The 27,799-nt window shown below is 39.1% G+C and overlaps 1 protein-coding gene across 6 annotated transcripts; it reads left to right on the plus strand.

Annotated features, from left to right (window-relative positions):
- RWDD1 (RWD domain containing 1) lies at positions 1 to 27,685 on the plus strand. 6 transcript variants are annotated; one of them, XM_043592177.1, is made up of 8 exons: positions 3,087 to 3,211; positions 4,266 to 4,379; positions 10,087 to 10,152; positions 13,238 to 13,368; positions 18,295 to 18,438; positions 18,793 to 18,925; positions 19,460 to 19,522; positions 27,393 to 27,685. In XM_043592177.1, exons 5-8 carry the CDS (start codon positions 18,313 to 18,315, stop codon positions 27,512 to 27,514), a joined length of 444 nt encoding a protein of 147 aa, XP_043448112.1. In that variant the 5' UTR covers positions 3,087 to 3,211; positions 4,266 to 4,379; positions 10,087 to 10,152; positions 13,238 to 13,368; positions 18,295 to 18,312; the 3' UTR covers positions 27,515 to 27,685. The 6 variants fall into 6 exon arrangements, with proteins under 6 accessions (XP_043448110.1, XP_043448108.1, XP_043448109.1 ...); XM_043592175.1 differs by lacking the exons at positions 3,087 to 3,211; positions 13,238 to 13,368 and adding an exon at positions 1 to 1,893; XM_043592173.1 differs by lacking the exons at positions 3,087 to 3,211; positions 4,266 to 4,379 and adding an exon at positions 1 to 1,893.
- Positions 27,686 to 27,799: the final 114 nt, after the last annotated feature.

Consider the following 27,799-nt stretch of genomic DNA (forward strand, 5'->3'; position numbering starts at 1 on the left):
ATTTGCAAATTACATCATGTATTTTATTTGATTCTCACCATCGTCAGTAGAGTTTCCAATTTTATCCTTAAAGTTTAAAACACTGCTCCAAATGAACCTTTTAAAAAAATGTTTATTTATTTTGAGAGTGTGCACTCGTGGGGGGAGGGGCGGGGGGGGGCTGGGAGAGAGAGAGAGAGAGGGAAAGAGAGAGGGAGAATGAGAGGGAAGAGAGAATCCCAAGCAGGGTCTGTGCTGTCAGACCATGACCTCATGAACGATGAGACCATGACCTGGGCCGAAATCAAGAGTCAGATAGATGCTTAACTCACTGAGCCACCCAGGCGCCCCAACCCCAAACTAACCCTTAAGAGGCAGAATCAGTACTAGAATGTACCTGATTATGCTTGTTTTAAGCATTCCTCTGCTCTAAGTAATACTTCCCAATAGAAGATCAAGATGCTTTCTGGTCCATAGTACATCATCATTTTAACAAGAGAAAACCTTCAACGGGTGCCTGGGTGGCTCAGATGGTTAAACAAGAGATAAACTTCAGAGGCTTTATCATTGGGGAACTTATTTAAAAACTGTTTCCCCCACTACACAGGTGAAATCAGCTTTAATGAAAATGGAGGAAAATACAAGAGTATGAAAAATCTTTTTACCATGTTGGAGTATTATCTTACATCCCCCCGTTCCTTTTTGATTTAACATATTCATGTCCCTTTATTACAAACAGAAATATAAATAGTTCATTAATATTCTTCTCCAAAAAGTACCATGTTTATTTAGCCATTTGCTTAGCTTCTACTATTATGGCACTCTGAAATTTTTCTTTACTGTGATTAAACTTTAAGATAGCAGATGCATATATTTCAACTATGACTTCCTCAGTTTTATTCCCCTAAATCAAAGGTTCTGCACATTTTCCGGAGTATTGATACTTATTTTTACATTGCTTATCAAAACTGTTATATAGTCTACACTCCCTTCATCATTTGGCATAAATAAATCACAGACATTTCAAAACTATGTTATGTCCAGCCGCGTTCATTTTACAAATTCAAAAGTGAAGCCCAGAGATTTGAATCTAGAACCCAGCTCTCTGGACTTCCAGTCAATTTCTCCCCCTGGATTCACTGCAACTGGCCATTCGGCAGCGAGGCCGACCCCTCCGGACTCTCTGCCCACTGCAGTCTACCCTCGTCTCGGGCTGTCGCCCAACTCCCGTGGGATGCCAAGGAACTGGGAGGTTCGAAGATGGCACAAATCGCCAGGACCTCACTATTAGCTAACATAAGGAGTACACCTATCTGCCCCTCCGCGGCCACAGGGTCGCAAACCGGAAACCGGAAATGGCGAAGTTCGTGGACGCGCCCAGCCGGCAGCCACCTCCTCCCGCTTGCAGCGACTTCGTCCCGCCTCGACACGCGTGGCCAGCTTTCAGTCTAGACTCATCGAGCGAGGATGTCGCGTTGAGTGGCTTCTCAGGCTCAGGCCCTGAAAAGCCCAGGAACGGGCCCCTACGTGTCCGTAGCGAATGCCAGGGCGGGTGCCTTCACCATCCCAGCAAATCCCAAGCGGCCGTGGGACGGGCGGCTACTCATCGCTCCGCTGGCCAGGCCTAACGAGTCGAACGCGGAACTAGCGAGCAGGCGGAAGCCTCGTTCGGGGCTGTTGCTCAGCAGGCCGGGCCTGGCTTTGGGCCCCGGGCCTCCCAGCCTGGGACTCTGCGCCTGCGCCCGTGCGGCCGCGGCCTGCTCTCCCGGCGCGGCCGCGGTCCCTGCTGCAGCGCGCCGCCTGAGTGGCTGGGCGGTCCATGGGCAGCAGCGAGGGCCACGATGACAGATTACGGCGAGGAGCAGCGCAACGAGCTGGAGGCTCTGGAGTCCATCTACCCCGACTCCTTTACAGGTGACTTCCGCGGCTGCGGGCCGGGAGCGGCCCGGGGGTGGAGTGGGATGGGCCGGAGCCCTCGGCCTCCCGGGCCGGGGATGGAGAAGGAGACAGCGAGGCCGCGTGGCCACTTCGCCCGCTACTCTTCATCTTCTTCTCCCGACGTGTTCAGGCACTTAGGGGTAACTGCACAGCTTTTCCCTTTCTCCGCTTACTCCCTGAAATCTGAAAGTCCAGAAGAGGCTGGCGAGGTCCCTGGAGAGTGTCAGGCCTGGAATGGAGTCCAGTGCACTTTGGTTTCTGTGTAACTTAAGCAACCCGAGATTTAGTGAGAAACACGAAAACAGATACTCCCAAGTGGGCGTAGTTTTTCCAGAGCCGCATTGGTGTCAGTTTTCACATTTTCACCTTTACTCGGGTAGAAGCTGTTTTTCATACGATGGTGTTTTAAAGTTTATGGGATTCAGAGTGCTGTTCTCAAAGTTACCCAGAATCAGTTCTGAGAGTAGTATTGTCCCTGGAGTTTCTCGTTTTCTTTATATTCTGGTATTCTGCAAATGCCCAGTGAATGATGTGGCACAAATTTTAGCTCCACTGCAGATTCACAGGTTTTTAGGAAGGAATATTAGACATCTAGCCTAGATGTCTCTTGCTACAAGCAAGGCATCTAGGAGGCGCAGGAAAAGTGGCTTGCTTTGCGTCTGGCTAGCAAGTTAGCGGCAGAGCTGGTACTAAGAGTTGGGTCTGAACCCCCTTTTCTGTTCCTTCACGTTGCAGACATGTGGAACTTGGGATCTAGCTCCAGCTGAGATAAGGGGGAGCAGAAGATTACTTGATAGGTTGGGCTAATGTGAAATACTGAGAGGCTCATTAGGTGCATTTTACAGGGAGAGAATTTTTCTGCATTAAGCCTTGCTTCAGATGATTTTGAAAGTGCAGCAAGACGACCATATCAATACGGTTTTCTCCCTTTACACTTAGTGTTTGAGAAGTGATCAAGTAAAATTAATATGTGTGACCTAGGTTTGTGGGATTTACATTCCCCGTCCCTTCCTTTGACTGTTGTCCATCACTGATGGTCAGAATTCAGAATGTAAGGGATGTTTAACTCCAATCCCTCTCCCTTTCTTGTTTAGCTTAGTTTTTTTTTTTTTTAGCTCCACCTACTGCTTGCAACGGTAGCAAATTTTGTTCTGCTTTGCCAACAGGCAGATGTCTCTCAACTACCCCTGTATAGCTCCAGTCCTGTTCATGTTCTCTCTCTCCAGCAGTACAGCTGTGCTGTGAGGATGTTAAGGGGATGAGTGAAGAGGGGTTTGAGAGTGTCATTAACTGGGTGAGTGTGTATGGAGTCTGGCTCCCTTCTCTATCCTTGCTTATATGTCAATGTGTAAATAAAATAGAATGTAGGGTCAGTTGTCAGATATATTCTTAACTGTGACATTTGGTCATTTCTAGTACATTTGGAAATGTGACAGGCACTGTGTAGGCAGAGTTAAGAAAGCATAAAGATGTGCTATTCTTCTATGGACATAAGGTATCCCTTATTAAATACTGTGCATAGAAGCATTTTAAAAAGTGATCCATTTTTAATCCTAAACCAATCTTACGGTTCTTTCAAATTGTACTAAGCTCTGATGTAGTTCAGTGTGTGACATTCTTGTCTGATGCAAAAGCGTTTGAGGAATCTGAGCCAGGGTAATGAAAGACAGTTTACGAATCTTTGATTCCTTTAAGTATTCTGCAGCATCAGCTGAGCCCGTCTGTCTCTAATTCCTACCAGCATTCCTATAAACTTTGCAATAAGTAAATTAAAATAAGATGTTTTGATTTGTAGTTCTTCAGAAACTTTCCCTTATTCATGATTGTGTTGTTTATGAAACCTCTCAGGGAAAAGGCAGAGGAATTTGGAATACAATGCTTTCATGTTTGATCTTTTGAAATCATGAGGATTTGCAAGGTTCACTGTTTTATAACCTTCTTTTGTGTTGATGATTTCATATTTTCCTACCAGGTTTAAGAAAGAGCTGGCTTGTGTCAGTTTGCCAAGGAACACTAATTGGCAGCTTTCTAATTTCATTTTGAATCACATTTAATACTAGATTTGGTAAATGCTCAATGCTGTTGATTAAGGAGGTAGATATGCTTTTTTTCCCCCCCACTAGATAGCTTAGTGCTTGACAGAGAAGCCCTTGTTAAGCATGTCATGACCCCCTTGTGGATGCTTAAGAGGCACAATCTCAGCCAGCCCACAATCCTAGCCACATAGACCTAGCCTGGCCCCAGAATTTATTTGCTTGAATATTTGCAAAGAACTTTTGGTCCAGTGTGCATTTGTTGTGAATTATAACAAATCGTAATACAGTTTCTTCTTTTTGCCTGTTCTGTAGCTTGATTGCACATTGATCCAATCCTCCTAACAACTAGTCTTCCAAAATATAAATGGACTCTTCTGATACCACATTCTCCTTCAGTAGTGCTTCACTTGACAAGGCCCTGCTAAGGTAGTAGAATTTGGTTATTTCCATTTCTGTATCAAAATCTGACTATGGGGAATTTTGTTGAAACACATTGGTTGGCTTCAGGCTAACCAAAAGTCAGGTTCCCTTGAATCTGTTTGGTCTTCAAAAAGGGGTACATAATTCTGTATTTGCTTGTGTCAGTACCTCTAAGTAGTATCCATGAGCACATAACAGTTATAATTGCATCTTAGAGATGGGGCAGTCATCTCTAAAAGTCATCTTTTAAGGGTAGTTTTTCTAAGACAGACGCTCCCTAAGAACCAAAGGGACTTATTTTAATATGGGCTGTCTGGTTCTTTGTGAAAACCTTGATGTCATTTGTGTATCCCTTTAGTGTACCTTTCAGCTACCATCTCCATTATTTCTGTTCTTAATTCTTTCCAGTTTACCATCATCTGCCCCACTGTCACTTAACATTTGTACTGCTCCTCCACTGGTTCCTTCTACTATGTGCAACAATCTTACTCTTTTTCTCAAAAATATTTTGATCCACTTACAGTAGTGGAAGTTGGTATTCTAGTGAAGGCTAATTTATATCCCTATTTACAGGAATGCACTGAAGTGGAATTATTCCTTCATGAGATCCTAGGTGCTGATGAATCATTCATCTTTGCAATCCAATTAAGTAACTTTCCCATCCCTTCATTAGTCTCCAGACTTGGGAATATCCTTCCTTCCTTCCTTCCTTCCTTCCTTCCTTCCTTCCTTCCTTCCTCCCTCCCTTCCTCCCTCCTTCCTTCCTTCCTTCCTTCCTTCCATCCTTTGGCTTAGGTTCAGCTGTGACAGAAAACCTCAAATAACAGTGGTTTTAAAAAGGTGAAAGTTTTATTGCTCTTGCACATAAAAGATAGTTGTATAGCTCTAGTCCAGGAATTCCTCTGGTACCCAAGCTGCTTCTTAGTTCCCTGTAATTTCTAAGATGTAGTCTCTGCCTCATGGTGAAGATGCTCACATTCCTTTCCAGGCAGTAGGATAGATAAAGGAATGAAGGGGGGAAAAAAAAAGACAGCAGTTTCTTAAGGAAATTTCTTGGAAGCTGTCAAAGAACTTATTTGCTTCCATCTCATTAGCCGGAACTTTAGTCAGATAGTCACTTGGTGAGACCTAACTGGAAGGGAGGCTGGGAAATGTAGTCTTTATTCTGGGTGGTTAATATGCTCAGTTAAAAATGGTATAACTAGAAGATGAGGTGAGTAGATATTGGGAGATATTAGTAGCGTTCTCCAATATGTTTTGTTGTTCCTGGATCACATTTTTTTTTTTTTTTTTTTCTGTAATGGCAGCTTCGTGTAGTGGATATTATTAGCTCTGTGTCTTTGGACAAATCATATAACCTCTCCAAGCTTTGGTTTCTTATGTGTTTAATGGGGAGTAATGTATGTGCAAATATTCTATAACTGTTACAACAAATATAAGATGCTTTTTACTAGAAATTTACCATCTTAGTTGCTGATTTTTTTAATGACGTGGCTTCATAATTCCTTGTCTTTTTTTTTTAATGTTTATTTATTTTTGAGAGAGAGAGAGAGAAAGAGAGCGAGCATGAGTTGGGGGAGGAGCAGAGTGAGAGGGAGACACAGAATCGGAAGCAGGCTCCAGGCTCTGAGCTGTCAGCACAGAGCCCGACGCAGGGCTCAAACTCATAAACCATGAGATCACGACCGCAGCCGAAGCCAGACACTCAACCGACTGAGCCATCCAGGCGCCTGAACAGTTTTGATTTCCATTTCCTTCAACTGCAGGGGAGCATGTAAATACCATCTTTAGACTGGCTCAGAAATTCCTCTTTATGTCCATAAACTTTGTACCCCTGCAGTTCTTCATTCCAGCTCTTTTACTGAACATGCCTCTCATCATGATTTCTTATGGATTAAGAATTTTTCAGCTTCTTGTCTGTCTTGCCACCTTATTCTATATTTTTCCCAAGGTCAGGCAGTTCAGTGATGTTCTTGCTAGCATCCCCAAGTCCTCATTTACCAAAATTTATTGTATACATTGTTAGAATCTCAGTCTAATGGGAAAAGACATCAGATAAGTAATTTACAACATAGTGTGATGATTCTTTCCTGGAGGAATATATGGCATGCAGCCAGAGCATTAAGAAAAGCGGAGATTCTTGATTGTTTTGGAGAACTGATGGGTGATGAGGAGCTAACAAGTGAATGGAACTGGGGGACGGGGCACAGCATGTGCAGAAGCAGGACTCTGTGAAAGCAAATGCATTCAAAGCAAGAGTGGCTTTGTATTACTAGAACATAAATAAGAAGTGAGAGTCATGGAAAGTGAGAGCTGTCGGGGAAGCAGAGGCCAGATTACAGAGGGCCTTGTTAGGCATTTAGATCTGATCTTGTAGGGCCAGTGGGGTCCATCACCCATTTCCTCCTGACAGAGCTACACAGACACATAGGGTACACTTTGTAGACACTGCCATGCTAGACCTGGATCTCAGTAGTTGGAGTGGCTTCACAAAATAGACTTACCTTGAGTTTGTCTTGACCTCTCATGGTTGCTGCTTTGCTTTTTCTCTCTAGCACTTATTCCTCTTGTGTTTCTCAAATTTAGCATTCCTTACAAAGCTGGTGTTGGCCCTGTTTCTCTATTTTCTCTCTGGTGATCTCATTTAGTCTAATGGCTTTAGCTATCACCTCTGTGTGTATGACCCCAAATTAAATTCAAACTCAACTCTCTAGCTCCATTTGCCCGTTTCTTTTTTTTTTTTTTTTCCAACATTTATTTTTGCGACAGAGAGAGACAGAGCATGAACCGGGGAGGGGCAAAGAGAGAGGGAGACACAGAATCGGAAACAGGCTCCAGGCTCTGAGCCAACAGCCCAGAGCCCGACGCGGGGCTCGAACTCGCGGACCGCGAGATCGTGACCTGGCTGAAGTCGGACGCTTAACCGACTGCGCCACCCAGGCGCCCCCATTTGCCCGTTTCTGATTGCATATTGCATACTCACTGTCTCCAGTTGAAAGTTCCCTGTGTCATTTAAATATATCACCTCTGATTTTTCTTTTGTATTTTTTGTTTTTATTAGTGGCACTACCATCCTCTGACTGCAAATTCGGAATGTCATTTATCACCATCTTAGAGTCCTCCCTGTTTCCTGCTATTCCCATGGCTGCTGACCTAGTTCTGAACCTCATTAACCTTGCTGGGATGATTTTAATAGCTCTCTACTTTCATCCTGCCTCTAGTCTTGTTTCTGTCCTTCCAATTTATGCTCTGTTGCTAGACTTATCTTCCTACATTTAGAAGTACAATTCTGACCATACTGCTGCTGCAAAAAAAAAAAATTGTTATTGTCCACAATGAAACTTTCAACTGTATTTTTTTAGTATATGTGCTGCCGAAGCGAGCACATCAACTGTATTTTTAACTAGTTTTCACCACGTATACGTTCACCAAATGGAATAATTCTTGTTCCATATGTATTCCTTAAGCTTTCCCTCATTATGCCCTTGCTGCTGTGTTACTGTTGCCTACATTTTTCGACATCTTTACTTACCAGTATGCCTTAATTCACAGCCTAGCTCAAATGACTTCTTTGGAATTTCTCAGCTGAAAAAAAAGTATTTTCTTTTTACATGACACTCACTATTGTCTATTCAGTTCTTCCAGTTGCTAGCTGAATAACCTTGGGCAGATTATTTAAAGGCTCTTTTATCTCAGTTTCCACATCTATAAAATTGGGATGATGCTATATTTAATTGGCTGTAAGACATTTTTATGTTTTAACATCTCTGAAATATGAATTTTGTCTTATAATCGATTACATATTGTAGTTTAATTGGCAGATCTTTCTTTCTTAGTACATAACGTAGGGTGCATCTCATACTTGGTGGCATCTTAAATTTGGTGAAATACGGTAACATTATAGAATCATGGTCTTGGTGTAAGAATTAAAGGATCTTTATGTAAATGCGTAGTATAACAGGCACAAAGTAATGCTTAATAAATGTTAGCTGTTGTTACTAGGAAACCCTTAAATTATAGCCTAATAGAGTCCTAAAAATGGTAATAAGTTGGGATATCATTGGGTTGAACCCTTATTTCTATAGTTGTTGTGTTTACATTTTATGACATGTAAATGCTAAAGTTGGTCATGGAAAGAAATAGGAATGAAATATATCTAATATGTTTTGCACACATTTGTCAAAAAAAAAGTAGGGTCAATCCTATTATTAAAGCTTTATTATAATTAACTTTCAGGGACTTTTTAGCATGGGCTGGACTATCTGAGGCCTATTAAAATAAATTTGAGTCCAGAGGGGCGCCTGGGTGGCTACCGACTTCGGCTCTGGTCACCATCTCACAGATTGTGAGTTTGAGCCCCGCGTCGGACTCTGTGCTGACAGCCCAGAGCCTGGAGCCTGCTTCGGATTCTGTGTCTCCCTCGCTCTCTGCCCTTAACCCACTCACATTCTGTCTCTGTCTCTCTCAAAAATAAGTAAACATTAAAAAAAAATTTGAGTCCAGAGAGGCTTATCTTCTTGACAAATGCTTTTATAGTAATCTTAGGTGTTCATCAGTGCTTCAAGTACAGTACTTTTAAACTTCAATTAAAATGAAGGCATATGTCTTGAAAACTTTATTGATCATGAATAATTAGGAAGGCTTCAGAAGTTCTTGAGTAGGAAAAGCTGAGTAGTTTCCTTGGTGACTTCTTCAGAGATCTCCTTGGCCTTTCATTTCAGAAAGAGTTTGTTGAGCTGCTACCAGCCTTGACAGGGGCCAGTGCTTCTCAGGGCTGGAGTGAGGCACAGGCTTTTCTCAGGGGCTCAGCAGCAATCACAGGTGGCCTGGATTTTTCTTGTTTACTCTTCTAATGTTTCTGAATATAAATTTAATTTGATTTTGCTTTTCAACTTTCATTCCATTGTTTTAGCGCTGTTGTTTAGCCGGAATTTATTGAATTTCTGGATCTGCCAGGCACTGATCTAGGAGCTCTCATAGTATAGTATTCTAGTGGGGGAAGAGATGTAAACAGATACTGTAGTATCAAGTAGGCATCGGGCTATAAAATGGTATATAACACTTCCTTATTTATATAAATGTTGATTTGCATGTCTTGACTTGCTTAACAAATTGTAAACAATTTGATGTTGGATTCATGGCTTATTTTGTAATTTGGTGAAAGATGGTAGAGACTCAATAATTGGTGAATGAATAAAGTTTGGTTCTAGGGATGATGGGGAAGAAAGAGGTAGAAAACACAAACTTTAACAAATTAATATTTACTGTTTGTCATGGGATTCTGAATTATATCTTAGAGTCTATAAGTTTAAAAATTAGTGATAATACTGAATATCAGTGGGTAGTTTCTGATGAAAACATCAAACTTTTTTTGTCATTCTATTTTGGAAGTTTTTAGGATACAATTTTCTATGTATAGATGGAAATTTTGAAATAAAAGGTAAATTACTTACTTTAATTGGTTTGATAAAACTCCAAGAGTGTATCTACTATAGGTATTTTTTTTTTTTCCAAATTAAAGGTAACCCTAGATTTAAATAGAAAATTTATGAGTGTTTTATCATTTGAATGTTCTGTTTAGTCTGTATTTGTGGAAGTGGAATTACAGACTGGGATGTTTCCAGAACCTGCTAGTGATATTTTGCTAATAAATAAAAACATTTGCCTTAGGAAGCATCTTAATAACTTAATCTCTGTGTATATTTTCTTACAGTATTATCAGAAAATCCACCCAGTTTCACCATTACTGTGACATCTGAGGCTGGAGAAAATGATGAAAGTAAGTCCAACCAAAAATACTTGTGGTTTTCCTAAGTCACTCTCAGGAATGTAGTCCTGGATTGTATGTAGTCAGGATTATAGCCCTAAACAAGACTTCGAATGCACACGTATTTCAGTGATTATGTGGTATTCCATTGAGCGACTTATTTTTCCATGATTGTTTTTCCTCTCTGGGTATTTAGATTGCTTATTGGATTTTTGCTGTTATGAAATAGACTGAATAAATATCTCTCTTCATGTTTTTCTCTCTCTTTTTAGGATGGGTGTTGTACTGATGTTTAAATGTGTATATACATAAAGGCAGATAAAAGCCAACTGTAGAACTAAGACAAAGCAGCTATAAAACCAATAAATTAAAATTAAATAGATTGATTTAAATGTGGCAGATGTTGGGGGAGCATCTGAAGTTCATTTCCACTTTTAGTGCAGTTCAGTTAATATTGGAATTTGGTAAAAACTTCATGTAAGTTGGTGTTAACCCCAAGGATTTTTTTTTTTTAACATTAAGTTAGTCAATTAAAATTCTACCACTTCCATGAACAGTCAGTAATTTTAGTGGTATCATCTGATATAACTACAGTGATACCACTCAAATAGTGGTATCATTTGATAACTCTAAATCTGTCTTGTACAATTGAAAATGAGATTAGCACTGAGATATTACTAAAGTCTGAATTAAAAGGATGTTGGATATAGTCATTTACTTATATATGTATTTATATATATGGGTTTTATGTATAGAATCTCAAATACAACATGAGTATCCTTTTATATTTTGTTTGAAATGTAAATAAATACATAGAAGATACTTTAACCTATCTTTTTAAAAATGCTTCTAAGGTGGGGTGCCTTGGTGGCTCAGTCAGTTGGGTCTCCGACTCTTGATTTTGGCTCAGGTCATGATTTCGTGGACGTGGGATCAAGCCCCATGTCGGACTCTGCTCTGGGCATGGAGCCTGCTTGAGATTCTCTCTCTGTCTCTCTCTCTGTCTCTGTCTCTGCCTCTCCCCCACCTCCAAATAAATAAACATTAAAAAAATACTTCTATGATACTTTAAATACCCCCAAAGGGAAACAGTGATCTCTTTCTGATGGTGGGATTATTATTGATTTTATTTTTCCCTTGATGTATTTCTAAATTTTCTATAATGAATATCTATTACATCATATAGTAAAATCAATACATGTTTTAAAAAGTTCTTATTCTAACAATAAAATTAGAAATATGTTAATTAAAAAAAGAGAAAATGCCAGAAGACACTGTATCCTTACTGACCTGATAACGGTGTTTCTTATATCCATTGACTCATAAAATTCCTTTTTGACATCATACACAAAAATTAAAAGAAAATCTCAAACCTGCACATTTCAAGGTTTTTCTTTTTCCCTTTCATGGAGAGGAATCTGGATTTGAGTTAAAATTATCAAAATTAGGTTTTAATAATCAAAATGTGAGTTATGGCGTATCTGGGTGGCTCAGATGGTTGGGTGTCCGACTTCAGCTCCGGTCATGATCTCACGGTTCATGAGTTCGAGCCCCACGTTGGGCTGTGTGCTGACAGCTCAGAGCCCGGAGCCTGCTTCAGATTCTGTGTTTCCCTCTGTCTCTGCCCCTCCGCCACTTGTGCTCTGCCTCTCTCTCTCTCAAAAATAAATAAACTTAAAAAAAAATTAAAATGTAAGTTATAAGAAAGGCAAAGTATAGACAAAGGATCATTGTGATTAATAAGTTTTAATACAGAATGTTAAGCACTGCTGCTTAGTTGCAAATTGCCTGGTGGGATTGAGAATTCACCAGACTGGGCTGTAGAGAGATATGTTGCACTGATGTGCCTGTGAGAATCTCACTCCTATACAAGTGTCAGATGTATGCATGACACAGGTGAAAAGAAGTGACAATGTATAGATGAGTCAGGTTAAAACTGTCTCAGACAACCTCTCAAACCATCCAGTTCAAAACCATGTCATCTAGCAGCAACCCCTTAACAATGCCCTGCTAGCATGTGCAGATAGAAATAAAGACTCCAGGGCTAACACCAGATCTTCTGCCCTGGGAACTGGCTCTGGTAGGGCCTGACAATGAGCCCAAGTTAGGACTTCTTCTTTTTTTCTCTTTGTTTTTGTTTTGTTTTGTTTTAGATTCAAGTTAGTTAACATACAGTGTAGTGCTGGTTTCAGGAGTAGAATTTAGTGATTCATCAATATATAACACCCAGTGCTCATCCCAACAGGTGCCCTCCTTAATGCCTATCACCCATTTAGCCCATCCCCCCCCCCACCTCCTCTCTATCAACCCCCAGTTTGTTATCTATATTTAAGAGTCTGATGGTTTGTCTCCCTCTCTGTTTTTATCTTATTTTTCCTTCCCTTCCACTATGTTCATCTATTTTTCTTAAATTCTACATATGAGTGAAATCATATGAGATTTGTCTTTCTCTGACTTATTTTGCTTAGCATAATATACTCTCGTTCCATCCACGTTGTTAGTAGTACTTTTTCTGTGTGTTATATTCTGTGTCTTTTGTTTGTCTTAAGGAGGATTTATTTATTTAATATTTATTTTTGAGAGAGGGAGAGAGAGACAGAGTGTGAGTTGGAGTTGGGTGCAGAGAGAAAGGGAAACAGAGAATCCAAAGCAGGCTTCAGGCTCTGAGCTGTCAGCACAAAGCCCAACACGGGGCTTGAACTCACAAACCACAAGATCGTGATCTGAGCTGAAGTTAGATGCTCAACCGACTGAGCCACCCAGGAGCCCCAAGGAGGGTTTCAAAAAGAGAGGCTTTTATTCATTCTCTTTCTTAGACATGCAATATGGTAAAATACTCGTAAGTAATAAATGTATTTCATGTGTTAGAGGTGATTTTTTTTATTCCCATGATTTATTTTCACTTACCTTTGTGGTATATGTTACTTATCCTAGATTATCTGTCTGATTTCATAGTAGCCTTGTTTTTCTTTGCAGGAAAATCTGTTGTGCTACTTTTCATTGACACATTGTAAATTAATGATTGATTCAACAAAGATGGTGACCTCTCTGCACTTTACATTGTAAGAGATTCATTTTCAAACTCTTATGTCTTTAGCTGTCCAGACTACCCTCAAGTTTACATACAGTGAAAAATACCCAGATGAAGCCCCTCTTTATGAAATATTCTCCCAGGAAAATCTAGAAGATAATGATGTCTCAGACATTTTAAAACTATTAGCATTACAGGTAAGGAAATACTTGTAATAGCATTTTTTTTAACTGGCATTAAAGAGTATACATTAATTTTAAGAGTTAGAAAATGCTATTAAATATGTATAACCAGTTCACTGAACAGGGAGAATTTGTGATGTATCTGTTTTTATATATATATATTCACAAACATTTTTAGTTTTTGTGTCTCATTATACATTTAAAATTTGAGTAAGAAAAGTTGTGCCTATATCCTGGTTTGAAACCCAGTCAGCCTCATGACTTATAAAGTATATTTTTAAATGTTTCTTTATTTTTGAGGCAGAGAGCAAGTGAATGCATGTGGGGGGGGGCAGAGAGAGAGGGGGACAGAGGATCTGAAAACTGGCTCTGCACTGACAGCAGCGAGTCTGATGTGGGCTCGAACCCACGAACCAAGAAACCATGACCTGAGCTGAAGTGGGACGTTTAACGGACTGAGCCACCCAGGTGTCCCCTCATGACTTTTAGTTAATAAAGTATCTAATAGGTACTTTAAGTTTAAATGCAGTTTTGATGTGGTTCCCAGAATTTCCAGTCCCATGTATGGTTAAAAATTCTGACTTAAAAAAAAACTAAAATTCCCAACCCCTCTGACCTGTTGCAGGCTAGTTGCTTGTAATCTGGGATGAGGACTGGTGATTGTTTTGTTTTGTTTTCTTCTTATCTTTCCTTCTCCCCAAGCTTATAAGCAGCAACAAGGGTTTATGATCCCTCTGAGGTGGGGGGTGGGGGGCGTGGGTGTATGGAAGAAAAAATGGGTACTGGAAAGTTCTTGGCTAGTTCTATGGTGGGATAGGCTACCTGCAGTCTGGTTTTAACCAGTATTTAAAGCTCTCTCTTGCTTGGGTAAAGAGTTTTCACGGGTTCTTCAAAGTAGGAAGTAGGGAGGACAAATAAAATCTTAACTCCACCATGTTATAAACAGAAGTCCTAGTACTGTTTCTTCTAACAAGAGTTGACAGAAGCCCTGTCTATACCTTAAGTGTGACTGGTATATTTCAAGGACTGTTTGTCCTCTGAATGCTGATATTTGAAAAATATCTGGAGCTATTAGAGAATGAAAAGTAAAAGAAGATATATTAAACATGAATTTATGCTTATCCTGGGCTGTGTTCACTCTGCCACTCAGTATGAAATTATACTAATTCTAATATTTGGCTTAAAATGCTTCATTTTAAGACATTGCAGAGAACCTGGGATACATGCTTGCTTATATTCAGTCATATACTAATATAAGTTATTTGATCTGAGTGATTGCTTTCTGTGTGTTTTATATTTTTATACTCCAGCTCCTTCCTTTCAGAAAAGTTTTGATCTCTTTCTCCTACTTAGCTGAGATCAGATGTACTGAGGGAATATTTGTACTTTTTCTCTCAAAATAGTATTGATTTTTAGTTATCAAAATAATAAATTCATATTATTAAAGCTCCAGAAAATACAGAAACTCATGAAGAAGAAAATTAAAAATACTCTTCATCTTACCAGTGAGGTAGAACTACCTATTAACATTTTGGTGTGATATAGTTCCAGACTTTTTTCTTACGCTTATATTCATAATACCCCTCTTCTACCCCAATTTAAATCATTCTATACATAATGTATCATAATATCCTTTTTTTCACATAACAATATATGTGGGTATCTTTCCATTTAAGTAAACATGTATATGAATCATTTTTTATAACCGCATAGAATTTCACTATATGTGTAATTATACACATCTTTTTTGAAACTTACTTCTCATTTTTGCCTGATTTAATATTTAAGTGTTTGAACATTCTTTTAAAAAATTTTTTTGTTGTTAATTTTTTTTTAATGTTTACCTTAGAGAGAGAGGAGAGCACGAGTGAGGGAGGGGAAGATAGAAAGGAAAACATAGAATTCGAAGCAGGCTCCAGGCTCCGAGCTGTTAGTACAGTGCCTGACGTGGGGCTTGAACCCATGAGCTGTGAGATCATGACCTGAGCTTAAGTCGGATGCTTAACTGACTGAGCCACCCAGGCACCCCTTACATTTTTTTTTTAACGTTTATTCATTTTTTGAGAGACAGAGACAGAGCGTGAGTGGGGGAGGGACAGAGAGAGAGGGAGCCACGGAATCCAAAGTAGGCTCTAGGCTCTGAGCTGTCAGCACAGAGCCCGACATGGGGCTTGAACTCACAAACCGTGAGATCATGACCTGAGCCGAAGTCGGACGCTTAACCGACTGAGCCACCCAGGTGCTTAAATCCTTAGAGCAGAGTCTCCATTGAATCCTTAGTGCCTGGCACATAGTAGACACTTAGCTATTTTTTGAATAGATGAAAAGACTATGTTATTGATGAGTATACTAGCTCAGTGTTTTCTATAAGTAAGATTACTGGATTAAAGGTTATGCCTACTTAATTTTATACACACTGCCAAATTGACCTTCAGAATGATTGTGCCATGTTATGATCTCATTGTTGCCCTTGTGTCTGCCTCCATCTGCTAACATTAGGTTTTTTCATTTGAAAAGAAAAAATGATGACAAGATGGAAGATAGTGTAGAATCATAATTTGAAATTCCTCAGTTAGTAGTGATAGGGAAATCTGTTGTGTGACTTCTAGTTTTCTAGTTCCATGAATGATTCTTTTTTTGCTTTTCTTTTCTTTTTTTAATGTTTATTTTTGAGAGAGAGAGCATGAATGGGAGAGGGACGGGGGTGGGGGAGGAACAGAGGGTCCGAAGTAGGCTCTGTGCTGACAGCTGTGAACCCCATGCAAGACTTGAACTCACGAACTGTGACATCATGACCTGAGCTAAAGTCGGACGCTCAACCAACTGAGCCACCCACGTGCCCCCTTTTTTTGCTTTTCTATTGGAATACTTAGGTTGTTAAAAAAGAGATCCTACTGGGATTTGTTTTTGAAATGTATTAAGCGTTAGATTAAGTGACTTAAGGCAGACACAGTCCTCCCTATAATAGATTTTATGTTCTGGTGAGGAATGTGGACTAGCACATTGGAAATTATTATTCTGTGTGAAAAGTGCTGTGATGGGTGAAGTACAAGATTATAAGAGTGGACATAGGCTTGAGGCACTGGAGAAGCTTTCAAGAGGAAGAGTTTGCCAGGCAATAAAGAGTAGAGTTTTAAGGTAGAGGAGCAAGCTTGTTAAGTGTCATGTAAGTGAGAGAGAAGAGCTCATTATTTCCTTCCAGAACTTCAGTCATACTAAATTTCTTGAGCTTAGAAATTTGGGGTTATTGATACTATATGATGGAACTAAAGCGATTCATTCCCTAAGGGTCTTTTGAACTATTTTAAAACTATGGTCTTGCTCCCGGTGCGTTTGGGAAACTATTGAGGGGTTTTAACGAAGAGACTGACAAGATCAGTTTTGGGTGTGTACTGAGTGGCCAGAGAAGTTGATGTCAGGGGTGACAAGACCACAGGTTTTAAGAAAACCTGTTAGGATTTTCTTGTAATATTCCAAGTTGAAGTTGATGGTGTCCTGGGTTAGGGTAATAACTGCTGATAGAGAACAGTAGGCAGACTTAAATGATATTTAAGAATAGATTAGAGGTGGTGATAGAATTTATGATGTGATGTGAGTGTTCATGCCGGGTGGATGGTTGGTTCTCTGAGTTAGAGAACCCAAATAGGTTTTTTGGAGAAGATGATGGTTTCAGTATTGACATGCCTTGGGGACATCATATTGCTGTCCACTGGGCAGTTTTAATATGGATTTGGTCTTTGGGAGAGAGGTTTGTTTAGTGTCAGATTTAGAATAGTTAGCATGGACAGACACACCATAAGAAAAGCTCCAGGGAAGAGAAGCTGGCTTGAAGCCTTGTATTCACAGAGGGCCCAGGAGATGAAATACCTACTCAGATGCTGCTGAGTCCAGCCTGTCAAAGGAATGTTTGGAAATCTCTTCTGCTTCTAGGATTAAGGTTCTGGCTTGTATATTTTGGAATTTTTTTTTTTTTTTTTTGCATGTGTGTCTTGTTTCTGTGGATAAGCAAGGTATCTTGTTTTATTTTATTCTGCTTTGAAATGACCACCTTCCGGATAGCTTTTGAATTGCAGTTGACCCTTGAACAACACAGAGGGTTAGGGTCACTGACCTTCCACACAGTCGAAAATCTGCGTGTAACTTAGGACTCCCCCAAAACTATTAACAGACAGGAAGCTTTAACTATAACATAAATAGTCAATTAATGCATATTTTGTATGACATATGTACTACATGCATACTATATTCTTACAATAAGCTTTAGAAAATTTTATTAAGAAAGTTATAAGGAAGTACTATATTTATAGTACTATACTGTATTTATTGAAAACAAAAATTGCATGTAAGTGGACCCATGCGATTCAAACCTGTATTGTTTAAGGGCAACTATAGACCCCTTTCATGAGTTGGAGAGCTTTTATATTTGATTTTAAGCCATGTCAAACTGAAGAAAAAAAGGTAAAGATAAATCACAAAAGTACCTACATTCTTTATTATTGTATATTAGAAAATCACTTTGGTCTCAAAGTTCAGTTTATTCCCATAGCTCTTAAAGTACCTCAAAAGATCTAAAATCATGAAAATATGCTAGAAAGCTCATATTACTAGCTGCTGTAGGAAAATGTTTTCTGAATTCTACCTACATTTATGATTATTTAACAGAGTTTAGTAAAATGTCTGTTTTAGGTTAGTTGTAGCAAATTACGTATCTTTTAAAATTTAATATATAATTATTCATCTACATGTATATCTGTGCTCACTTCTTAAATGATCATTTATCCAAGTGTCCGAACTTATGGTGCAACTGAATTAGTAATCATATTATAAATGTATGGGATTTAGTGATAACAATGAAATATTTTTCATTGTTTAATTTTTTTAATTTTTCTGAAAAGCATGTTTCTCACTACAACCTTTGTTTTGTTTCTTTTGGTTACATAGGCAGAAGAAAATCTTGGTATGGTGATGATCTTTACTTTAGTGACAGCTGTGCAAGAAAAATTAAATGAAATAGTAGATCAAATAAAAACTAGAAGAGAAGAAGAAAAGAAACAAAAAGAAAAAGAAGCGGAGGAAGCTGAAAAGGTATATTATAAAGCTGGGTTTTCTTTCATTATTCTTTTAATCTGTTTTTTTTGTTTTGTTTTGTTTTGGTTAGTTGGTGGGTTTGGTTTTGTTTTTGTTTTTGGAAATTTCAGTACATGTTTTGGCAATCACAAAATAAAAGTAAATTTTATTTAGGCTTTACTAAGTAAAATGTTAGAAGTCCCTCACTGCATTGGTTACATAGCATGAGTAATTAATTAATAATCAGTTAATAAAGGTTAGTAGAGCTCATGCAGGTAAAATTGAGAACTATACATTATTTTTTTATAAGTTACAATTCTGTTATAAATTATAAATGTCTCATCTGGCCACATGTCTTTTTTATTTTCTAAGCAATTATTTCATGGCACTCCTGTTACAATTGAGAATTTCTTAAGTTGGAAGGCCAAGTTTGATGCAGAACTCTTGGAAATTAAAAAGAAACGAATGAAAGAAGAAGAGCAAGCAGGAAAAAATAAATTAAGTGGTATGAGACTCCCTCCCCCAGACTTTCCCTCCAGTTATCTAATTCTTACACAGCAAGATGATCACATAGACAAATTTCTTTAAGAAAAGAATGTACTTAGGGATCTAGGACAAAAAGAAAGCATTCTGTGTACATGATGATATTTCTTTGTTTATAATTATAATGAATTTTTATGGCTTATCTTTGATCTAAATATTACAATGGATAGATCATGAGATACAGCTGCTATATGACCTTCAGAATCTGACAGGGATTAGGAGTGGTAGAGTCCAATGCATTTGTTTTTCTAGGACTCTAAAGCAGACTGGGTTTTCACTTCTTCCATTTTAATGCAAATACATATCACATGCTTCTTAGCTACTTACTGAGTTGATACATTTATTAGAAGTTACAAAAATAAGTTTTCAGACTTGTTTTCTTGGATTAGTATACTTTTTAAAGGGTTTGGGAAGATGGAGGAAAATTTGGAAACCTGGGAAACTATGGAACATAGAGGAAAGGTATGTTTAAATTAAACATACTTATTTCTTTTAGGGAAACAGCTATTTGAAACAGACCATAATCTTGACACATCTGATATCCAGTTTTTGGAGGATGGTAAGATAATGCTAAATTCCATGTGTGTGTAATCCACTGTTTTTAATATTAAACCATGAAAATCAAAGTTCTAACTTAGTGTAAAATTTTTCTCCAAAGACTATAGTCAAATACATTTTGAAGAATAAATTGTAATGTTTTATCAATTTATACACTAACCTATAGCAATGTATTTTTTAAAGTTTTCTGGTAAGTTAAACAACATGAAAGATAGCCATAAATAGCTATGGTTACATTCACCTCTAATAACTGGTAAACCAGGCCTCTGTAACACCCGATTTACTCAAATTTCTAGTATCAGAAATCTGTGGAAACTGTATTTCATGGCCATGGGACTTTATAAAAACCTCAAATCTGAAACTCCTCATGCCTTCTAACCAAAAATCTTAAATTTCATACAATTCTTACTATCTGGAACATTTAGTTCCTTGTGCTTTCCTTCTTCTTTTTATCTTAGACTTTACTCCTTTTCATTTTTCTGTCCATCCGTTATTCATCCATACACAGATATTTATTGCACCCCTAGTATAAGCTAAGCATTGTCCTGGCTGCTGAGGATATAGCAATATCGACAAATTTCCCTGCCCTCCTAGAGCTTATGGCCTTTGTGTGTTTCTTAAACTGGGCTCAATACACAGTCACACTTCTGATAGCATCCTAGAGTTCTTCACTTCATTAGCCTTCTTCATGCCTGTCTTGCCAGTTGGGTACTACAGCTTCTGGTCTTTCAACCTTGTTCCTGGACTAGCTCCTGGAAAAGGTTAAGAAGCAATGTTGAGGTACCCCTGGGGTGGCTCAGTCAGGTAAGCATCTGACTTCGGGTCAGATCATGATCTCATGTCATGATCTCATGGTTTGTGAGTTCGAGCCCCACAGTGGACTCCATGCTGACAGTCTGGAGCCTGCTTGGGATTCTATCTCTGTCCCTCCCCTATTTGTACTTTCTCTCTCTCTCTCAAAAAATAAATAAACTTCTAAAAAAATTAAAAAAAAATTTTGTTGTGGCCTCCCTGCTAAATCATGTTTCTTTTTATTTTATTTATCTTTAATTTAAATCCGAGTTCGTTAACATACAGTATCATAATAATTTCAGGAGTAGAATTTAGTGATTCATCACTTGCATATAACACCCAGTGCTCATCCCAACAAGTGTCCTCCTTATTGTCCCTCACCCCTTTAGCCCTTCCCCCCACTCAACGCCCCTTCAGAAACCCTCAGTTCTCTGTATTTAAGAGTCTCTTATGGTTTGTCTCACTCTCTGTTTTTATATTATTTTTGCTTCCCTATGTTCATCTGTTTTGTATCTTAAATTCTACATATGAGTGAAATCATACAATATTTGTCTTTCTCTGACTGACTTATTTTGCTTAGCATAATACAGTCTAGTTCCATCTACATTGTTGCAAATGGCAAGATTTCATTCTTTTTGATCACCAAATAATATTCCAGTGTGTGTGTGTGTGTGTGTGTGTGTGTGTGTGTGCGCGTGCACGCACACATGTGTACACCACATCTTCTTTATCCATTCATCAATTGATGGACAGTTGGGTTCTTTCCATATTTGGGCTGTTGTTGATTGTACTGCTGTAAACATGTGCCTTTTCGAAACACCACTCCTGTATCCTTTGGATAAATACCTAGTATAGTTGCTGGGTCGTAGGGTAGTTCTATTTTTAATTTTTTGAGGAACCTCCATACTGTTTTTCAGAGTGGCTGCACCAGTTTGCATTCCCACCAGCAGTGCAAAAGAGTTCCTCTTCCTCCGCATCCTTGTCAAGATCTGTTGCCTGAGTTGTTAATGTTAGCCATTCTGACAGCCGTGAGGTGATATCTTGTTGTGGTTTTGATTTGTATTTTCCTGGTGATGAGTGATGTTGAGCATCTTTTCATGTGTCTGTTAGCCATCTGGATGTCTTCTTTGGAAAAAGTGTCTGTTCATGTCTTTTGCCTGTTTCTTCACTGGATTATTTGTTTTTTGGGTGTTGAGTTTGATCAGTTCTTTATAGATTTTGGATACTAACCCTTTACCTGCTTTGTCATTTGCAAATATCTTCTCCCATTCCGTCAATTGCCTTTTAGTTTTGCTGATGGTTTCCTTTACTGTGCAGAAGCTTTTTATCTTGATGAGGTCCCAATAGTTCATTTTTGCTTTTGTTTCCCTTCCCTCAGGAGACGTGTAAGTTGCTGTGGCCAAGGTCAAAGAGGTTGTTGCCTGCTTTCTTCTTTAGATTTTGATGGCTTCCTGTCTTACGTTTAGATCTTTCGTCCATCTTGAGTTTATTTTTGTGTATAGTGTAAGAAAGCGGTCCTGGTTCATTCTTCTGCATGTCGCTGTCCAGTTTTCCCAACACCATTTGCTGAAGAGACTGTTTTTTTTTTCCATTGGGTATTCTTTCCTGCTTTGTCAAAGATTAGTTGGCCATATGTTTGTGGGTCCATTTCTGGGTTCTCTATTCTGTTCCATTGATCCATGTGTGTATTTTTGTGTTAGTACCATACTGTCTTGGTGATTACAGTTTTCTAATACATCTTGAAGTCTGGAATTGTGATGCTTCCAACTTTGATTTTCTTTTTCAGCATTACTTTGGGGTCTTTTTCTGGTTCCATACAAATTTAAGGATTGTTTGTTCTAGCTCTGTGAAGAATGCTGGTGTTATTTTGATAGGATTGTATTGAATATGTAGATTATTTTGGGTAGTATCGACATTTTAACAATATTCTTCCAATCCATGAGCATGGAATGTTTTTTCCATCTCTTTGTGTCTTCAGTTTCTTTCATAAGCTCTCTATAGTTTTCTAATGTATAGATTTTTCATCTCTTTGGTTAGGTTTATTCCTAGGTATTTGATGTTTTTTGGTGCAATTGTAAATGAGATTGATTCCTTGATTTCTCTTTCTGCGGCTTCATTATTGGTGTATAGAAATGCAACCAATTTCTGTACATTGACTTTATATCCTGTGACTTGGCTGAATTCATGTGTCAGTTCTAGCATTTTTTTTTTTGTGGAGTCTTGGGTTTTCCACATAGAGTATCATGTTGTCTATAAAGAGTGAAAGTTTGACTTCCTCCTTGCCAATCTGGATGCCTTTTATTTCTTTGTGTTGACCGATTGCTGAGGCTAGGACTTCCAACACTATGTTGAATAACAGTGGTGAGAGTGGATATCCTTGTTGTGTTCCTGACCTTAGCGTGAAAGCTCATGGTTTTTTCCCTGTTGAGGATATTAGTGGTGGGTCTTTTCTATATGGCTTTTGTGATCTTGATGTATGATCCTTCTATCCCTATTTTATTGAGGGTTTTTATCAAGAAAGGATGCTGTATTTTGTTGAATGCTTTTTCAGCATCTCTTGAGAGGATCATGTGGTTTTTTATACTTTCTTTTATTAATGTGATATATCATATTGATTGATTTATAGATATTGATATGTCTGCATCCCAGGAATAAGTCTCACGTGATCATGGTGAATAATTCTTTTAATGTATTATTGGGTCCAGTTGGCTAGTATATTGTTGAGAATTTTTGCATCCATGTTCATCAGGGAAATTGGTCTGTGGTTCTCCTTTGTAGTGGGGTCTTTGGTTTTGGAATCAAGGTAATGGTGGACTTGTGGAATGAGTTTGGAAGTTTTCCTTCCATTTCTATGTTTTGGGACAGCTTCAAAAGAATAGGTATTAACTCTTCTTTAAATGTTTGGTAAAATTCCCTAGAAAGCCATCTGGCCCTGGACTCTTGTTTGTTGAGATATTTTTGATTACTAATTCTATTTCATTACTGGTTATGGGTCTGTCAAATTTTCTATTCCTGTTTCAGTTTTGGTAGTTTATATGTTTCTAGGAAATTGTCCATTTCTTCCAGATTGCCCAATTTGTTGGCATATAAACTGCTCATGATAGTCTCTTGTCTACATTTATGCAGTGTTGGTTGTAATCGCTTCTCTTTCATTTTTCATTTTATTTATTTGGGTCCTTTCCTTTTGCTTTTGATCACTCTGGCTACGGGCATATTAATTTTGTTAATTCTTTCAAAGAACCAGCTCCAGGATCCGTTATACTGTTTTTTTGATTTCGATATCATTGATTTCTGCTCTAACATATATGTGTTAAGTCCCTGGCTGCTATTTCTTCCTGTTCTTTCTTTTGGGGTGAATTCCTTTGTTTTGTCATTTTGGAGGAAGAAGAAAAATTAATGAAATAAAAAAATTAAAACAAGAAAAAACAAAGGAAGTTAGATCCTAGGTGTGTTTTGGTCTGCTTGTTGAAAGAGGCTTGATAGAATAGGGACAAAAGGGAAAGAAAAAAAAAGTAAGAAATTTAAAAATGAAAAATAATTTGTGTAATAAAATAGAATAAAATAAGAGAAAATGAAACATAATAAAAAATTTTAAAAAATAAAAAAGTAAAATAAATTTTTCTCTTTCTGCATCTAAGAGAGAGAAAGAAAAGAAAAAAGAGAATTATTTAAGTAAAAACAGAAACAAAGAAAACGAACAAATAAATTATAACCATCCAACAATGAAACACTAATGAAACTCTAACCAGCCAACAATGAAGCTTGTGCTATTCTAGGGGATGTGCTTGGAGGGCATTTGGTGGGGCTTGGTGTAATGGCTCCGTTCTCCGCTAGGTGGTGCTGCTTAGGTTACTGGGGTGGATCTGTGTGGGTGCTCCTGGGAAGTGGAATTGGCTTCAGCGAGCTCACCAGTCTCTGGCGCGGGAACTTTGCATTCTCACCAACCTGCCATCAAAAACTCCTCCTGTATCTCAGGCCTCCGTCCACTTCCTGCCTCTACCCTGGCTGTTTGCCTGCCAGGTGGCAGGCACTTCCCTCCAGAGTTTTATCTCAGATTAGACTGTGTTTCAAAGCCGCATGCTTGAGAGACTCCTGTGGCTTGGACCTGCACTAACTCTGGAGGAGGGTCTCACTGAGCAATGGCCGGGTGCCTGCTTACCCCAGAAGATGTTCGTGCAATTGCACGGCTGCAGAGGTTCAGAGATTAAGGCAAATGCAACACGCAGCTAGGGCCAGTTTTCACTGCAGTCTGGTGTCTTTGTCCCAGTATCAGTGACTGTGACTGCTCTCCAGGGTCTGCTGGGATCTTTTGCTTATGGGGAGGCGGTATGGCTGCTACCAAATGCTCTCCAAGCAGGAGAAACACTTCTCCCTGTGTGGGACACAGGCCCCTCAGACTGCACTGCCTGCTCCTGGGGATTCGCCCTGCTTCCTCACCAGAACAATGCCAGGCACCGAGCTCTGGAACTTGAGATTCTGCGCTGCACTGTTAACAGAATCCTGGTGGTATTGACACCCTCTCCTTTCTCCCCATGAAGGGTTTAGGTGAACAGATTTCTTATTCAGTCCCCTGTAAATATTTTCACTCTTTTTCTCTCTAGCTACTTTCGGGGGAGTGATTTTCTTGCACAATCCTGATGTGCTGCACTCACCCCCTTTCTTTTTCTCTTCCCTCTCTGCGAAAATAGCTCCCTACCTTCCGTGGCTTTTCTCTCCCCCAGTTCACCTCTCCTGTACCACATACCTGCCAATTTCTGTGGGTTACTTTCTGCAGATTGCTGCATTAATCCTCAGATAAATTTCCTAGGTGTTCAAAATGATTTGGTGCTGATCTAGCTGTGTTTCAAGGACTGAGACAAGCTCAGGGTCTTCATGTGCTCTGCTGTCTTAACCCTTCCCCCCTAAATCATAGTTTTTAACCTGAGCTGGACCCTTAGGGACACTCAGCATTTTGTTTTGTGTATTTTATTGCATTCTGGTTCCAAGATATTTGTTAGTCTCAAACAAACAACTCCCCTCTACCCCCCAAACAAACAAACAGACCCAGCAAGGATATCCTCATCTATCCCCCTCGCATGTTACTAGCTTGTTTTTCTCCTCTGTTATTGAGAAATTCTGGAACCAAAAAGCTGTGTGTGTCTCAGTCTCTCTTACACTTAGAAGTTTTACTGTCTTCACTCATTCTTGACTCCTTCCTGTGTCTAACAGATCAAGTATCTCTTCATATCCAATCACTCACCAAAAGCTGTTTCCTCCTGATGTGGAGGTTTTATCATTTTTTACCTGGGTGTGTGTTGTGGTTTCTTACATTGTCTCCCTGCTTCAGTGTCTTTCTCTTTTACTGCCTTTAGTCACCGCCCCTGAGCTGACGTTCCTAAAACTCATGTGTAATCATGACACTTCTCTCCTTAAAATCCTTTGAGGATTCTCTGTTGCTTAGAGGAAAAGGTTGGCCTATACAGTCCTTCTGTTTGGCCTTCATTTATGGTATCTCTAGATATTTTTCCTCAAGAATCTTTTGTTCCGGTTAGAAGTATTCAAAGTCTTATTTTTCTTTCTGCCTTTGCATATACTTCTACCTATAGTTGCTTTATCTGACCCCTTTTCTTCTTAGTGAGTTCAAATTTATTGTAAAGATATTTCAGATGTCATCTGTTCTGGGAAGCCTTCCCTGCCTCTCCCCAAGAGAGTGAGTTATTCTTTGGCCTGTACTTAACAAAAGTATATTTTCTTAAAAAAATTTTTTTTTAACATCTATTCATTTTTGAGAGACAGAGAGCATGAGTGGGGGAAGGGCAGAGAGAGAGAGAGAGAGAGAGGGAGGGAGGGAGACACAGAATCCGAAGCAGGCTCCAGGCTCTGAGCTGTCAGCACAGAGCCCAGCATGGGGCTGAAACCCGTGGACCGTGAGATCATGACCTGAGCTGAAGTTGGACGCTTAACCAAATGAGCCACCCAGGCACCCCTACAAAAGTGTATTTTATTACTCAGTTGCTCATAGGCATGAAGCAAGACTCAATGTCAGTGGACTAGAGTCTCATAGGAAAGGAAGATGAAGAATTTTTGGTGATTTAAGTACTGTAATATCTGACCTTTATGTACTTCAAACTGAAAAGTAAAGATGTTTAATGCAAGGCCTATGTATTGCTTCCTGTAGGACTCAGACATTTGGAATTTGAGAAAGGCATACTATTAGTTATAATGGGAACTGAGTGAGAATGAAGATCAAGTTATACCTATCAATTAAATAGCAAGTAGAGTTGAGTTTGGTGATGTATGTATCTGCCACTGTTGGAAGAGATAAACTGGTACAGGCACCATTGTCAGTAATAATCAACTTTGTAAATCCAGGACATATCATCATCTCCAACTTATAAAATGCCACATCATAAATAACTCATTCTAGGAAGGCTTTTTTTATAATGGGGTTTTTTAGAATTTGAACTGGAAGCAGGAAGTTGTTTTTAAAATGTGTCTCTTCTGAGGCGCCTGAGTAGCTCAGTCAGTTATGTCCACCTCTTGATTTTGGCTCAGGTCATGATCTCATGGATTGTGAGATTGAGCCCCGCATCGGGCTCTGCGCTGACCATGCGGAGCCAGCTTAGGGTTCTTTCTCTCCCTCTCTCTCTGCCCCTCCTCCGCTCATGTGCATGCTTTTGCTGTCTCTCTCTAAATAAATAAACATTTAAAAAAAGGGGGTGCCTGAGTGGCTCAGTCTATTAAGCGTTCGGCTTCGGCTCAGGTCATGATCTCGTTCGTGGTCCATGAGTTAGATCCCCGCGTCAGGCTCTGTGTTGACAGCTGAGAGGCTGGAGCCTGCTTCGGATTCTGTGTTTTGCTCGCTCTCTGCCCCTCCCCCGCTCGCACTCTGTTTCTCTCGAAAATAAATAAACATTAAAAAAAAATTAAAAATGTGCCTCTGCTGCTTAGATCATTGTAACTATGATTTGCAGTAGTAGTTTCAGATTTCATCACTGGCATCTCACTGGCACATTTAGAAGTTTGTTTGCTATCGCCAGTGCGATACATCTTTTACTCCTGAGCATAAGACTGAAGGTGAAATGTTTTGTCTTTTACAGCTGGAAACAATGTGGAGGTAGATGAATCTCTGTTCCAGGAAATGGATGACTTGGAGCTAGAGGATGATGAGGATGATCCGGACTACAATCCTGCTGACCCAGAGAGTGATTTGACTGACTAATGGACTATCCGCATCCGCAGAGAGGTGTGACTGCCACAGCATCTGTGGCTGTGCTGAGGTGTTGATTTTTCTTTCTTTTTTTCTAAGAAAAAATAATTCTCAGGAGAATATTCTTCTGGTAGCTTTCATCATTGAACTTAATAAACTGACCTTAAAATTTCAAATATAAAATGTTGAGTCCCTCTTATTGTTAGGAGTAAGGTCATACGTATAAAATCATGTAGCGTTAGAGATCCAGCCTATAACACTAAGACTAGAAGACAGTCTGCTACTGTGTACAGGTGT

The sequence above is a fragment of the Prionailurus bengalensis genome, chromosome B2 (genome assembly GCF_016509475.1).
Source record: "Prionailurus bengalensis isolate Pbe53 chromosome B2, Fcat_Pben_1.1_paternal_pri, whole genome shotgun sequence".
In the NCBI taxonomy this organism is placed as follows: domain Eukaryota; kingdom Metazoa; phylum Chordata; class Mammalia; order Carnivora; family Felidae; genus Prionailurus; species Prionailurus bengalensis.

Bases quoted from the DNA above. Each gene is read 5' to 3' on its own strand.
- RWDD1 (XM_043592173.1), top strand. From the start codon at position 1,821: ATGACAGATTACGGCGAGGAGCAGCGCAACGAGCTGGAGGCTCTGGAG. The intron at 1,894-10,086 runs GTGACTTCCGCG...ATTTTCTTACAG, and splicing joins CTACCCCGACTCCTTTACAG to TATTATCAGAAAATCCACCC. The intron at 19,523-27,392 runs GTAAGATAATGC...TGTCTTTTACAG, and splicing joins TATCCAGTTTTTGGAGGATG to CTGGAAACAATGTGGAGGTA.